The sequence below is a fragment of the Cordyceps javanica genome, chromosome 2, assembly GCF_051103115.1.
Source record: "Cordyceps javanica chromosome 2, complete sequence".
In the NCBI taxonomy this organism is placed as follows: domain Eukaryota; kingdom Fungi; phylum Ascomycota; class Sordariomycetes; order Hypocreales; family Cordycipitaceae; genus Cordyceps; species Cordyceps javanica.
Window position 1 is genome coordinate 2,930,410 of NC_139296.1, and position 14,962 is coordinate 2,945,371.

Genomic DNA, 14,962 nt, shown 5'->3' on the forward strand with positions numbered 1-14,962 from the left:
AAAGAAAACGCTCTATATCATAACTATCAATCTGTTTTAGGCCATGATGTAAACAAGAAAAAAGATTCGCTCCCTCTACTGGGAAACCTCGCCGGCGCCAAGGTAGTCGTAGATGATGGTGATCTCGACGTTGTTGTCGGAGCCCTCGGTGGTGACGAGGACGCGACGGGCCTGGTACCTGACACCCTCGACCTTGACGAAGCCCAGGACCTGCTGGGTGACGACGCCCTTGGAGTCGATGTGCTCAGTCTTGAAGTGGAGAAGCTCCTCGGTGCCCTCCTCCCAGCCGCCCTTGAGCCACTCGTCCTCGAGCTCCGAGATCTTGGCGACGCGAGAGCGACCGCGAATGTTGCCGAAAAGGGTATGGTTGAGCTCAACGGGCTCCCAGTTGAGAACACGCTTCTCGATCGCACCGGGCATGCCGCCGCTGGGCTTGTTCTCAATGTCGAGGAGGATGTTGCCGGAGGCGTCCTTGGTCTGGGTGACGATGAGGGTGACGGTCGCCATGGTGATGACCTTGCGCATCAGCCAGTTGACACCCTGGGCCTTGAGAACGGCATCAGAGGAGTCGGAAAGTTTGGCGTTCTAGAAAGCGCGGAGATGTTGGTTAGCCATGTTGCATGCGGTCGTCAGTCGCGAGGACTAGCGAGCTGCAGGTGCGCCTTACCATGATCCAGTTGCCATTGAGGTCAAGGACGGTCTTTTCGGCGGGGGCAGCCATTGTGAAGGATTTTTGAATAGATGTATTATTAAAGTGAAGAATAGAGTGTGTTGTTGTCGATGCTCGTTTTGAGGCTTGTCGTGGCTGAAGATGTTGTCGATGATGATGAATTAAACTTGTGAAACTCTGGATAGTCAGACGTATTTATCTTTTTTCTCCTTTGCATCTTTTAGCACCGGACAATCTCAGTATTACCCTAGCAGTAGTAATTCAACCATCTCTTTCTACTATAAGCAAGCTGGTGATGATTATTCCCCAGCGTTTTGCGGCCGGTATGGTCTGCACGGGTCAAGCTGACAGGGCTGCTAGGAGCGGGATTCGCGCACGCTGGTTACCTAATTAGGCAACTGGGTCCGGGGCCGGGAATCACATCGGCGGACATCGTGCATTCCATATTAGGACTAGCGCCCCGGATCCGAAAGGGGTATTCACGCCGTTCGGCAGACGCCATCCGGGCAGCGCCACTATACTGAGCGCCTTTTAGAAATTCTCCCTGTGCCTCGTTCGCTCCATTTCGCTTGCACCACCCCAAACCCGGTCCTGGACCCTGCGACGCTCAGAATCCCATGTCACAATGGGTCCTCGTTTGGGTGACGCAAGGCTCTTTGAATCCCGGTCCTGCATCCAAAACGCGCTCGTAAGGCTGCGCGATGCAATTTCACGTCCACCTCCATATAAACAGATCGCTTCCCCCTCCATGTCCCAAAAAAGAAGAAAGAGTCCTCATCACACTATCTTTTTTTCGTCATTCATCTTGAACCTCGTTTCTCTCAAGTGACTTGACTTGGAGTTAATATTCCCAAAAGCTTCTTACTCTGAATCCCTCCCCCCAATCCACCTCTGCCTCATCTTCGCAGCGCCAGAGCGGGGCCAGCCTGATCGCACCAGCCTAACGAGCTCATCTCTTCATTCCACCTATAATATCAACACCAGCCAACATGTCCAAGTCTGCATACTACTCGCAGTCTTCTGCTCCCCCTCAATACTCCCAGCCCCCTCCTCAATACTCTCGCCGCCAACCGTCCTCGTACGAGCGTGACGACTACTACGACGAGAAGCGCCGCTACCAGGAGTCGTCTCGATACGGCCGCCAGGACAACTACGACTTTGCTCCTCCCCAGGGTCCTCCACCTGCTCAGCGCCGCTACGACGACTACGCCCCCCCTCAGGGTCCCCCTCCTCGAGGCTACAACAACGGCTACGATAACGGCTACGATAACCAATACAACAACAACCAGCAGCAGCAGCAGCTCCAGCCGTACAACAGGCGGTCGCAGTCTCCCCAAATGGCTCCCGGGCCCCTCTCTCTTCCGGTAGTCATCCCACAGCAGCGCCCTGGCTCGCCAGAGCGTGGCTTCATGGCTGCGTACGCCCCTATGCTCGAATCCGCGGGCATTGACCAGCGCACCTTCATGTCGTTCCTCGATGAGTTCAACACTGCGGTCCAGGGCAACAAGTTCCTTGCCGGTGTTCAAGTTGTTTCTTTCGGTGTCGGCTTCACGCCCGAAATCATCACTACCTGCGTCGCCACCGCTGTGCAGATGGGTGCCAACGTCGCCAACAGGGGCTACGTCAAGCACAAGACCAACTCGACCCTTGACAAGTTCAACAACGAAGTCTTTGGTCCCCGTGGTCTCTTCTGCATGATTATGAAGTACGACCCCATCGGCCAGGACCCCGTGCTCGCCGAGAAGGCTGCTAGCAGCCCCTTGAACAAGTTTGGTGGCAATGGGCAGAAGAGCTGGCTCAAGGACCCTGTATCTGGTACCTCTGAGGGTATGCACGGTCTTCCTTCCGCTGTTGCCCCTCTCATCTACATGGACGATCGCCGTGCCCACAAGGAGTACCTTGCCGGCGATGGCAAGATCTCTCCCGAGCGCAGCCCCGTCGAGAAGCCGACCACCAAGCAAAAGGCCAAGAACGCATTCGAGAACTTCAACGACTACCTCGATCGCCGTGCCCGTGCCAAGTACGCCTCGGAGAACCAGGGTGATATTCTCAACACCCCTCTCACCAAGGGCTTCTCCAACAAGTTCCTCGACCCCAACTCCTCCATGAACAATGGCGGCCTCCTCGGCTTCATCTCTGGCGGTGCCTTTGCTCAGGATCCGGAGACGCGTCGCCTCAAAAAGCTCAAGAGCATGGCTGAGGAAGAGGAGCGCCTTTACCACGAGTACCAGGAGCGTGTTGACCAGGTCCACCAGCAACGCCAGAGCACCCGTGAAACCGAGCGCCAGATCAAGTACATCGACCGTGACTACCAGCCACGCTTCGCCGAGTTCCGCCAAAAGCGCAGAGAGCTCGAGATGGGTCCTGAGCGCTCCATCAAGGAGAACATTCTCTACCTCACCATTGTGAACCGCCCTTCGGACTCTCAGCTGGCTGCCGCCACTAACAAGATCAACCACGGTCAGATCATGGCTGGTGGCCCACAGGGCCAGGTCTTGTAGAGCGATAGATTACACTGATTCATTTATACTCGTTTATTAGCATGTACAAGAAACGAAATAGCGCAAATCTGATTATGAGCGGGCGCGGGCGGCGTTTTGATGTTGATGCATATTACCTCATGAACTATATAGACTATTCTTTCTTATTTCTCAAGATAATTTACACTCTTCTTCACACCAGCTCTTCCATTAGCGACAGTCAACAACCCTACATCCCAAATAATTCACACTCTTCTTTACCAGCTCCCCCACTAGCGACCATCAACAGCCCTACTTCCCAGATAGGCAATTATCTTCGGCAGAGCGACACGGCCCAACCTGAGATCTTTGATCTGTACAGGTGCGCGGCATTGCCATGCATCGGGCGGAATTCGCCATTCGAAGCAGCGTGGTGCAATCAGAGTGCTTTTAATGGGGCTTGGTGCTTAGAAGAGCAATCTCTAGGTGCCGCGTTTTTTCTTACGCCTTCCACATTCAGAGTCTGACAAGCCTTTCCAAATAAGGAAATGAGTTCTGTTGAGTACTTTGACAGTAGAAAATACTGGTCGTGATCCCCAAGTCAGTATACATTCATTGCTTAATGGCATCCCAGATAGTATCGAGAATAACCTACATGCGCAACTGATGTGGTTGTCATTGTGGTTTGTAAAGTGGTAATTGATTTTCATCCGCTGTTCTAAAAAATAAAACCCTAGCCCATCCATCTCTGATAAGAAACAAGAACAATAATGATAAGGTAATGAGTGCTCCTTTGAGGGAAAATGTAGTAAATGTGGTGTTCGTTAAATGTAAAGGAATCAGTTCGTTGAAAGCAGCTCTGCTGCAGCTTATACTGCCTCGTGGAGGCGAACCTTGACACTCTCACCAGGCTGACTGACCAGGGTAAGACCCCAGGAGACCTTGTTGCTGGGGTTGACTTCCTCAAGACCGTCGAAGCGCTGGAGGAGTCTGGCAAGGACATAACCAGCTTCGGTAAGAGCAAACTGCTGGCCAATACAAATACGAGGGCCGCCGTTGAAAGGGAGGTACTCCCAGCCGCCCTTGCGGCCCTCCCAGCGGTCAGGGTTGAACTCGCCGGCGTCCGGGCCCCAGATATCGGTACGGCGGTGCAGAATGTGGGCATTGTAAAGAACTGCCTGTCCCTTCTTGACATAGACGGGACTCTCGGCATCGGGACCGCCGCCCCGAGGCAGGCTGGTGTCGCAGGTAGCATAGCGGGCGTTCATGGGCAGCGGCGGGAAGAGGCGGAGGACCTCGGTCATCACGCGCTGGAGGTATGTGCACGCCTTGAGATTGGCAAAAGTCAGGTTGCGCGGATTCTCGTAGTCGCCGAAAGTCTCAATGATGTCGCGGCGAAGGCGCTGGAACTTGTCGGGGTGGCGGGCGAGGAGCATCATGGTCCAGGAGAGCAGAGAAGCGGTGGTATCACGGCCGGCGAGGAGGACATTGAGCAGTTGCGCGCGGAGTTCCAGCGGATCCTGGGTCTCGGCGGCCATGGCGTGCAGGAAAACGTAGTGCTCGCCCTCGAGAGCGTTGCCGTTGGCGTCGAGCTTCTTCTTGCTGGTCTCACGCAGGGCGCGCTCGACGCACTGATCGACGAAGCGGTGTACCTCCTTGCAGCAGTTCTTGAATTCGTCTCCGTTGTACAGGAACTTGAGGAAGGGCGTGCGGACGCGCTGGGAGAGGTACCACTGACCGCGGTCAAAGTTGGTGCCGAAATCGGTGCCGCGGGCGGAAAACTCCTTGTCGTTGTTGGCGTTGTCGAGAGCGACGAGCTGGGACTTGCAAGACTCGCCAAAGAGGAGCTCGGTGGCGGAGTCAAGCGTGAGGCGGAAGAAGATGGTCTGGATGTCGACTTCGGTCCAGCCCTGGTCGTTGACCGGTGGCATGACGTTGAATGCGTTTTGGACGTGAATCTCCTCGAGGCTGAGGTCACTGATCTGGTCGCGGGTGAACTGGGGGCGGAGCATAGCACGGGAGTGCGACCAAGCAGGGCCATCGGTAGTGAACTATGTATCATGCAGTCAGAATGAGATTCCGCGGTCGCAGCTTTCGCAGTAACTTACAATACCGGCGCCAAGAAGAGGACCCATGCAGCTCTCTCGCTGGGCACCAACACAGAAGTCCTTGAACTGGGTGGCCAGGATAGCTTGGATGTTCTTGGGGTCAATGGTCAGGATGTTCTCAACCGCGCCGGTTCGCAGGCGCATGGTGGTGACATAGTTGCCGCCGTTATCCTCGCGCATCCGGTTGACACGCTCTTCGGTGAGGGCGGGGACTCTCTTCTCCTTGTCGGCCTGGATCATCTCGAAGAGGGAAAGAATACCGAGGGGATCTTTGATGGGAGCCAGCGGCGGGGGCTTGCAGCCCATCTCGCGAGCATTTTTGGCGTGACGCAGGGACTCCGTCACCCGTCGAAGCACAAAAGTGACGACGAGGAGGCCGATGAGTATAGTAGTGAGCCCCATGATGAGAGGCACGTAGAGGTGACGGACGAAAGGCGGGAAAGGGAACGGAAGGGAACAGCTTTCTTTTACACCACCTCGCTGTCCAGTCCGGTAGTGAGCGAATTTGTTTTCAGCAAGTTATTCCGTCCAAGGTCCGTACTTTATTTTCCGCTCTTTATCGTCTCTGGCAAGACTGGCAGAAGTTGGCGAGGATTATACTATACGATCAAGACAGGTCATCGGTCATCCGGGCCGCGAGGTGGCAGCATGTTTTAGCTAAATAGACCGACAAATTTTTGTACATGGGCTCATTCTTATTCACGATAGGCAATGGTTCGTCGAGGGTGCTCTGGATCGGGGGCGGGAGCAACTATAGTCTGACGTGATGACGCATGGCGTTGTCAGATTGCGGACGATATAAGAGGATGAGAAACGAGCTGGAAAGAGGGCACCGTGTGTGTTCAAGGCCAGGTCAGAGGCTACCAAGTTGGGCAGCTGAACGTAGCAGGCGTTCAGGCCCCTGCGCAGCGGTGCCTGGATCGAGCAGACAAGACTCTCTCTGTAGGCCACGTTTTTTTTTTCTTTCTTTCCTTTTGCCTTTTGTCGTCGTCACACTTTGTGGTGACCCTGCACCAATCCCGGTCCAACTCCACCGAAACCCGATGGCCCTCTCCCCTCCCCATTCCCAAGCCCCCTTTGCCGCTGCCGCATTGCCGCACGATCTCTGAAACTCTTGCGCAGCGGAACCTCTGGATTCTGGTGCGGGAAACTCGTCCCGATTAGGCAAGCTGGCGTTCAGTAGGGTGTCGCCGGGAAAGGTCACGGCCATGTCGATCGCCAAAAGCCCGCTATAACCGAAATGCCCAAGGCTTGCAAGAGACAGAGACAGCAGGGCTGCGCCGACCGAGAGGCCAGCCCTGCGGAAAATGCGGGAAACTCAGATGAAGCCACAGAAGACGGTAAACGGGGTGGCTCTACCTTATTTTATCATTTTTATTTTTTTTCTCCTCCTTTGTAATTGCCATCCGCCTCATGCTTCCCCTCGCATCACGAAACTCTTATGTCGTAATCTATACTCCGTACTGCCACTGTCCTTCTGTACTATCAGTAATTACAGCTGGCAAATCCTTTTTAGGTGCCCCATGTTCTGCCGTTGAGCGCCTCCTGCCCCCAATTCAGGTTGCTGTCCTCGGGGCGGCGAGAAATACAGTGTCCCGTCCCCCGCGCTGTATGCAACAACGCCCGCCAAGTTTAGCTACCACGCCGCTATAACTTGGGCGGTCGCTCCCTGCTGGCTATCATACAAGAGGCGGGCCTCCCTACTGAGTACTAAACTTCAAGACCGTGAACTTCAGCCAGGCAGCCCGACCCTTGGCTGGACCCACGATCCAGCGATGGCCGGAAAATTCGTCTCCTGCCACCATCAAGATCCATCCATCCGCACACCGAGGCACCGTTCCGCCATATTCTCCATCCGATGGTGCTGCATCGAGCCGCATCCACCTCTCGAACGCGACGCTGACTGCGCCGTCTTCATCGCCTCCCAATTGGTCCGCCGGCGCACGACACTTGCTCGCGTGCTTCCAAGGGGGGGAAACGGCTCCTTAGCGGCCTACTTGTCTTGTGAACCATGGCCATACCAAGGAGGGTGTCACGACTGCTCTTGCTTACTGGAGCCGCCCTTTTGATCCTTCTCATCGTTCGCCTGCTCCCTGCCCACGGTGGTGGCTATATCTCGAGCCGCGTCATCCCCCAGCGGCCCAGGGTCTTTGAAGGCTTCGACCCCGTCAACCCCAAGCAGTTCCATCCTGCCACGTCCATCAAGCCCTTGCCGACCGGCTCACCTCGAAAACTGCCACGCGTGCAGGCTCCCGATGAAGCGTTCAAGCAGACGCCCGAAACCGAGAAGCGTCGACAGGCTGTACGCAAGACATTTGAACGCAGCTTCGATGCCTACAGAAAGTATGCGTGGATGCAGGATGAGGTGACTCCCGTGACGGGTCACGGCAAAGACACCTTTGGCGGCTGGGCCGCGACATTAGTAGACTCGCTCGACACGCTATGGATCATGGGTTTCAAGAATGAATTTCAGCAAGCCGCAGAAGCCGTTTCCCACCTCGACTGGGGCCATACCGATTCGACCGCCATCAACATCTTCGAGACAACAATCCGCCATCTCGGCGGCCTGCTGAGCGCATACGACCTAAGCGGCGAAAGGATGCTGCTTGACAAGGCCCTCGAGCTCGGCAACATGCTCTACGCGGGCTTCGACACCCCCAATCGCCTGCCCGGCTTCTGGCTCAACTTCCGCGAGGCCGCCAACGGCCAGCTCCTCGCCGGCACCGCAGACCCGTCCGCCTCGCCCGCCTCCCTGTGCATGGAATTTACCAGGCTATCGCAGCTCACCGGCGACCCAAAGTTCTACGACGCGACCGACCGGGTCACGCGCTTCCTCGAGCGCGTTCAAAACGACACGTTGCTCCCGGGCATGTGGCCCACGGTGCTCGACTTCCAGCACGAAGAGGCCCACGACAGCCAGTTCACCCTCGGCGCCCTGGCCGACTCACTCTACGAGTACCTTCCCAAGATGCACGCCCTGCTCGGCGGCCTCGACGACACGTACGAGCGGTTGTTCCGCATCGCCATGAACACCGCCGAACCCCACCTCATTTTCCGCCCGATGCTGCCCGGGGGCGAGGACATACTCTTCTCCGGCGACTACCAGGCGACGGGTGCCACCAAGCTCGTCCCGCGGAGCCAGCATCTGACGTGCTTCGTGGGTGGCATGCTCGGCCTCGGCGGCAAGCTATTCGCCAACGAGACCCAGGTCACCATCGGCGAGAAGCTCGCCCGCGGCTGCGGCTTCGCGTACGCCGCCTTTCCGACGGGAGTTATGCCCGAAATATTCACCTTGATGGCTTGCGAGCGCCGCGACATGTGCGCGTGGGACGAGCAGGCGTGGGCGAAGCACGGCGACGAGAAGCTGCCCCGCGGCTTCGTCAACGCCTGGGATCCGCGCTACTTGCTCCGACCCGAGGCCATCGAGAGCATCTTCATCCTCTACCGCATCACCGGCCGCACAGACCTACAGGACCTCGCTTGGCAGATGTTCGAGGCCATCATGAAGTCCACAACGACACAATACGCAAACTCTGCCATTGCAGATGTTCGTGCCGAGGAGGAGACGAACAAACTAGACTCGATGGAGGTATGTGTAAGAGTGCATCCAACTCCCTCTCTTCACCGTTATTGTATTGTCATGCATCTGGTGCCACGTTGAGTAAGGGCTAACAGGATTGGTTTTGCAGAGTTTCTGGACCGCCGAGACGCTGAAATACTTTTATCTCATCTTTTCTCCCCCGAATGTCATCAGCCTCGACGAGTACGTCTTAAACACAGAGGCGCATCCCTTCAAACGCCCGTCTTGAGAAACAGCCGGACGATTGAAAGAGGTGGGGGTATACGACAACAACGCAGCAGAGCTGCGACGCCGAAACCCATCTAAGAAACCCATGATGGACGTGCCGTAATGATGCAACAAAAAGAAAGTCCACGGAGAGAATGCCGTGGCTTGTACGTTAGAAATAAGATGACGTATTGTACTATTCAAGCACACGTGCCGCATCCCTAGACGGCCAGTCACCCTTTTCACGCGACTTTTATCTGTCATCCTCATGAAACAGTTGTGCTAGCGAGCATGGAGGCTACATACGAACGTCAAGCCACTTTACTGTTGAAATTTTTTAATCTATCCTTCGTCATTTGATAAATTCAAGCATCAGCGCGTGATGCCATCCTTGGACCCGTGAGGCTATGTTGGAGCTGGGAGCTGGAGTTTGAAGAAGGCGCCATGCCAGACCCCTGCCGCGCAAAAAGAAACTAAAAGAGAACCACGTCAGGACTATAATTATGAGCTGAACCAAACCCCTCCATGTTAGTAGCCAGTTGTAGTGCGACGAGCAGCCTCCCTAATTTTTTTCTTCTTGACCCGGCTGACAATTCTGCCTTGAGAGCTCTCTCCGTTGTGGCATCCCCCCGCCATGGCGTTGCCATGCGGTTCCATGTGGGCCGATTTCTGAAGTCGTGAGGATGGATCAAAAGCCGTCTGAACTTGGGACGCTGACGATGTCCTTTTCCTTCCGGCCCGGGCCTTTCACTTGTCCCGGGCCAATTGATTCGTCGGGCTCAGCATTCGCTCGAACCAACCTACCATTCAGCCATGTGCATCCCGTGCAGTGTATGGCAGCGAACCAAGCTGGCGGCCATCACCTGGCGGCCTAGGATGACGTCTACACACAAGTCAACTGATCTCAGAAAAACTACCAAGTAAACGCCATGTTTTGATAGCAAGCTGAACGCCAGAAGCAACGTGTACGGGTCATATAATTGCCCGTCTTGGCCGCGAAATGGACACCGGGATCCTGCTAAATTATCTGCAAGCCTCGTCGGCAAACTTCCTCGTCAGATGACGGTTTTCAACCTCCGTCCGGATAACTGACATGTGCAAATAGGATTGCCGAAGTGTTGGAATGGTAAGTTGGGTCACTGCAGTCGTCTTTGAGACACAATTGCAACCATTCGTCGGGCCGTCCGAGCATGCCCTCGGCCGTAGTACGTAGGTGTTTGAGGGATACGTTCAGCAACACTGTTGACATTCACACACCGCTCCGGTTTTTGCGGTCTGGCTCGCATTGACCAAGTCATTGTTTATTCGGTAGACATACTCGTAGTCGGCATCGCCATAGGCCCACTGCTGCTCGCATACTACACAAATCACAGGCGCTTGCTGAAGGTCAGTAATGTCGAGACAAAATTGGCGCCAAGAATCCGGGCTTGTTGCTGGGCTTGGAGTCGGTCATAGCCCGTTTGAGGATGTGCAATCAGCTTTGTCGCGCTGTCTTGGGTTGGTGACAACAAGGCTAACTGCGATCGAGTTGTCAACGGACCTGAGTATCGTTTCATACCGAACCCCTACAAGGGCCATACTCAGTAGTAGACTTGTGGTGTGCGTGCAGCACAGTCGCAGGGATCACAAATGGGGACTGGTCATTGCCCGACGCTGGCATAGGCCTAGCCAGAAAAGAAAAATACGCCAAACATGTCGAAAGCTCAAAAAGCAGCTCTTGTGCAAGGATACTGAGTACAGACCGAGCAAAATGCAGGCGCAGTTGTAGCCAGGGGCTAGGGCCATCTTGGGCCGATCTTGCGCCCGTTCGTACGTTTATTAGTAGAGCTGGACTGGGGATGAGTCAAGTGAGCCTTGAAGCTGCTGTCATTGAGCAGGGAGGGCCAAGGTGAGGATGACGCTCGAACCGCGCATGGCGACAGAAACCCCCAACCCCCCTGGGCCCAGTGCCGATGGCGCAGCGGTCCACGAATGAATGCGCCGCAGAGCGTGGCTGGCAGGGGTAAGACGGCAAGTAGAGAGTTATCCGCAATTTAGAAGGCTCATGGAACAGGCTGTGGAAGCTTCGCCTTGCAGGGTTAATAGGATGGTGTGGAGTTGGCGACGGCACAGCCTGGTCGTGCCTGATAGTTGGGATGCCTCGGTGCGACCAGGCCGCCGGAAGCGACGGCGTTGGGGCCGGGAAAATAATTGAATTGTTTCCACAGAGTCAGGTGGAAAATGCTGTAACTCGAGGCGCATGCAAGAGGAAGCCTTTTTGGGTGTCTTGTTTCAGTGGGTGGTGGGTGAGTCGTTAGATTTGCCCTGTTTGTCTGTCTAAAAAGGTATGTGGCCAATGAGGAGCCTCGGGGGCGTTTTCCTGCCTTGTAGGGAACGAACTGAAGGAGGGCGAGATGTCAAGCTGACTAGAAACGCGCGCGCTGCAAGACGTATCGCGTTGATTTGATTGCTCTGATCTTGTATGGGGATGGGGATGGGGATGCAGCTGGACGAAAAGGGTGCGCCATGCACTTACTCCGTACAGACGACGGACAGACAGGCAGACAGGCAGGCACGTAGGCACGTAGGCAGGCAGGCAGCCAGAAAGACAGACAGACTGACTGACTGACTGACTGACTGACTGACTGGCGGCCCGTCGGCTCTGGCAGACGGCTGGCAAGTAAATCATTTGATGCCTGAGGAATGATAAACAGGTACACAGGTAGGTACCTTGCCCGCTCCTCTCTTCTCCAGCGGTGGTTTGCTATTTGTGCTATACATTATGAATAGCCATCACTTCATCAGGCCGGCGCAGGCCATGGCGTCGGCGGATAGACGGACCTAGGGATATACTGGTAGCATGCACAACGTACCTGCCTAGGCATGTACCTGCACCTGCATTGCAGAAGTGGGCAGAAGCAGGGCCCGCCAGATATGCCGGTGCAGGCGCATGTCCTTGCAGGCGTTCGCAGCCAATCTACCAGCTTTATTACTGGGCATGTACATACAGACACACCTCAAGGTGGGCGGCCACCGGCAAGGCTCCCCTTGTCAACAACCGGTGAGCCAACGGGCTTTCTCCTCTCCTCCCTTCTTCCGCTTCCTTGTTCACAATACGGATTGCACGGATCCATCATCACGCCAGCCCTCTCAACCGCGGCCAGGCAGCTGACATTGCCAGCGCTCGCCTCACTTGTTTCCCTCCGGGGCCTATCCTTCGAACACCCAACGCTGCTCAGATATCACATCAGCCAGCCGCCCGCCCAGGCCGCCGCATCTATCTGTCCGCATCCGCTTCGTCCCAGAAAGTCTGACGGACGCCATCAGCCAAAGCCAAGACTCACCACAGTAGCGCTCGCGATGGCCATTTTCCCTCCACTTGCTGTGGGCCGTCGCAAGGATGAACATGGGTAGTCAAACATCGCCGACGGTACGGATTACCGTGGTCGACAAAGTTGGTCAACTAGTGATAAGCCATTCTGACTACCCAATCTGCCCAACACGAACAGAGTTTCTACAACCCCGGATACATTCCCAGCTACTTAGCCAGCTTGCCAGCATGGGTCAATCCACGCCTCCACGCTCCCAGTGACCCGACCACACCAAGAAGCAAGCCAAGCGGCCGCCAACAGCCACTAGTGCGCGCTCTCTCTTGCAACCCACCCATAGCCACGTTTCCGGGACCTTGGGTGGGCTTCGGGCCTCTTTGCGATATCCTTTTATTTCGTCCGTTCCGTTGGGCGTGCTGGGAGTTCTCCCTGCCCAAGGCAAGGCTGCCTGCTCTTGCCTGCTTCAGCTTCTCCCCGTCGTGCCTTGGCTTGTGCGGGACAAAACTATACAAGAACCTCCCAGCCTGGACCATTTGTCACGTATCTGAAATATACTCGCACAATCGACCTTCACTTCCTGTTCCGGCGTCCTGCGTCTGTCCTCTCCGCCACCATTGGACCTGGGCCGACCCTTGCTTGCTTCCGCTTCAACCGGTCTGCTGCCATCAAGACAGTATTACAAAACCGGTCGGCTGCTTCATTCGTAGCCAAACCCACGACGCACTGTTCTCAAGGCTCCTGGCCTACGTCACTATTTCTTACAAGCCTTGTTGCGCCACGGTCCATATTGCTCAGGAACCTTGTCCATTCGTTTACTCCATATCAGACCTGTTTCACCTTGGTCATATCTGGTGGTCTCGCCTACTTTCACGCCGTTCGCGACTTCCTTCCTTGGCGCCATCTTACAACCGCCTGGCAGCCACCTTCGCACGGCACCAACTACCCGTGCTGGAGACTGACTATAAAGAGCGCAACCCATCTGTGTTAGGTCTAGCCACTGTCTCGACTCACAAGCTACTGCTGATTGCCTCTCTCCTTTATATCCTGTTCGTCTTCCTAGAACTCTCTTTTCCAATCTTCTCTGCAATCTGGCAGGCACCTTGCTTCAACATCATGTCTGTCTCCTGTGTTCACTCTTTCACTCTGATCAAGTCAGACAGCACTTTGATGCAGTGGGTTTGCCAGTTTTGCCTCTCTGGTCCCAGCCATATGATCTATGAGTGTGCGTACTGCAAGCTGCATCTCTGCCATATGTGCACCGATACTGCCTAAGGCGTTGGCCCCAAGCCAACCTAGATGGCCAAATCATGCACATGCATGTACCATGGCAAGGTACATCACGGTGGTTGATGCTGTTGTGCTTGGATCATGTCGAGGTAAATGACACTTATAGCTATTCCTCATGGGGCATGTGCTCACAGATCATCATACAGTCTCGGTATTTAGTTGCCCCTGGATAATGCACGGCATTTCCTCAGTTTTGTTATGGGACTTGTTGAATCTCGGTTCTTATTTACTCCTGAGACGGGCGTTTTGTTTTGATAGAAATTAGCTTTTGCTACATATTGACCCTCGCAGGGTCTGGTGTTTCACCTAGAAACGATAGACGGTTTATCTAGCATGAACTCGCAAACAAGAAACGGCTCGAGCTGTGCAGCTCGCCTGAATAATTAATTATGTTTTCTTCTTCGTCACGATTTTGTGAGTTTTGAGTCTACAGGTGCTATGTTTCCATTTAACAGCATCGTTTGATTGTAGTTTTATACTGACTTGTTGCTCACGCTGGGGATCCAGGATGCTGCTACAACCATGGCTTGAATGGAATCCGAAACAAGTCGGCTATTGATCTACCCCTCAACAGACCTTCTAGAAGGAATCAAAATGAGGGGCAGTGGGTGACACAACGATGCTTGACGGATCAAGTACTATTCCACACCTGCTTGTTTGTCTGATTCCTATCGCGCATGATTCCTCCCCCCCCCCTCCCCCCTCTGTCTTCCCCTTGCTCGTCCTGCATCGATGAGGCGGACGGGCGCTTTGTGTGCTGCTGCTCTTTCTTTTGTCGCACGCTTACCCATCCCTCTCTCCCCTCCGGTTCTATCTCAACTCGGTGATTGTTGCGATTTTTGGTTGTGGTCGCTGCGCCAAGTTGATTTCCCACCCTCCCTTGCGGTCGACCTATGGGAAGCCGTTCCCGCCTTGTCCAAGCGTAAAAGAACACTTCTAGAATGTCACACCAGCAGTCACGGGACTGCAAGGTACCGTCACGTCTAGATGGACGTTTTCTCATTCGGGAAAACTAGACATGACAATCGCCAATTCCACTGTGTCATGGCCGGCGGTGCCTTTCCCACCACAAAGCATGTCTTGTTTTGTTTTGTTTTGTTTGGGCTCTATTGTGTAGATTTACTTTTCTTATCTTTCAAGAAAAGGTTCTTGAAAAGGTTTGTCCTGCTTCAGCTAAGCTTGCGTGTCACAATCGTGGTCAGTGATGGTCCATGCCGCTCAGTAGACTACGTGACGATCTAGGCACCCCTATCACGAGGACCCGTCTATCCAAAAGAAATATGTCAATATTAGTATAGAGTGTGAGTATTTTAAATCTCGTTGCACAGAATATGCAGCTTCTT

General features: G+C 54.7%; 4 protein-coding genes across 4 annotated transcripts; 2 read left to right on the plus strand and 2 right to left on the minus strand.

Annotated features, from left to right (window-relative positions):
• Positions 1-75: 75 nt before the first annotated feature.
• V2A60_003372 (uncharacterized protein) lies at positions 76-721 on the minus strand (the record flags this gene model as incomplete). The annotated part of the gene is made up of 2 exons (XM_083254708.1): positions 76-585; positions 668-721. The coding sequence occupies 2 exons, from the start codon at positions 719-721 to the stop codon at positions 76-78; spliced, it is 564 nt and encodes a 187-aa protein (XP_083110834.1).
• Positions 722-1,659: 938 nt separating this feature from the next.
• V2A60_003373 (uncharacterized protein) lies at positions 1,660-3,171 on the plus strand (the record flags this gene model as incomplete). The annotated part of the gene is made up of 1 exon (XM_083254709.1): positions 1,660-3,171. The coding sequence occupies one exon, from the start codon at positions 1,660-1,662 to the stop codon at positions 3,169-3,171; it is 1,512 nt and encodes a 503-aa protein (XP_083110835.1).
• An 827-nt stretch (positions 3,172-3,998) lies between these two features.
• V2A60_003374 (cytochrome P450) lies at positions 3,999-5,639 on the minus strand (the record flags this gene model as incomplete). The annotated part of the gene is made up of 2 exons (XM_083254710.1): positions 3,999-5,180; positions 5,238-5,639. 2 exons carry the CDS (start codon positions 5,637-5,639, stop codon positions 3,999-4,001), a joined length of 1,584 nt encoding a protein of 527 aa, XP_083110836.1.
• A 1,609-nt stretch (positions 5,640-7,248) lies between these two features.
• Positions 7,249-9,046, plus strand: V2A60_003375 (glycoside hydrolase; the record flags this gene model as incomplete). The annotated part of the gene is made up of 2 exons (XM_083254711.1): positions 7,249-8,826; positions 8,927-9,046. The coding sequence occupies 2 exons, from the start codon at positions 7,249-7,251 to the stop codon at positions 9,044-9,046; spliced, it is 1,698 nt and encodes a 565-aa protein (XP_083110837.1).
• Positions 9,047-14,962: the final 5,916 nt, after the last annotated feature.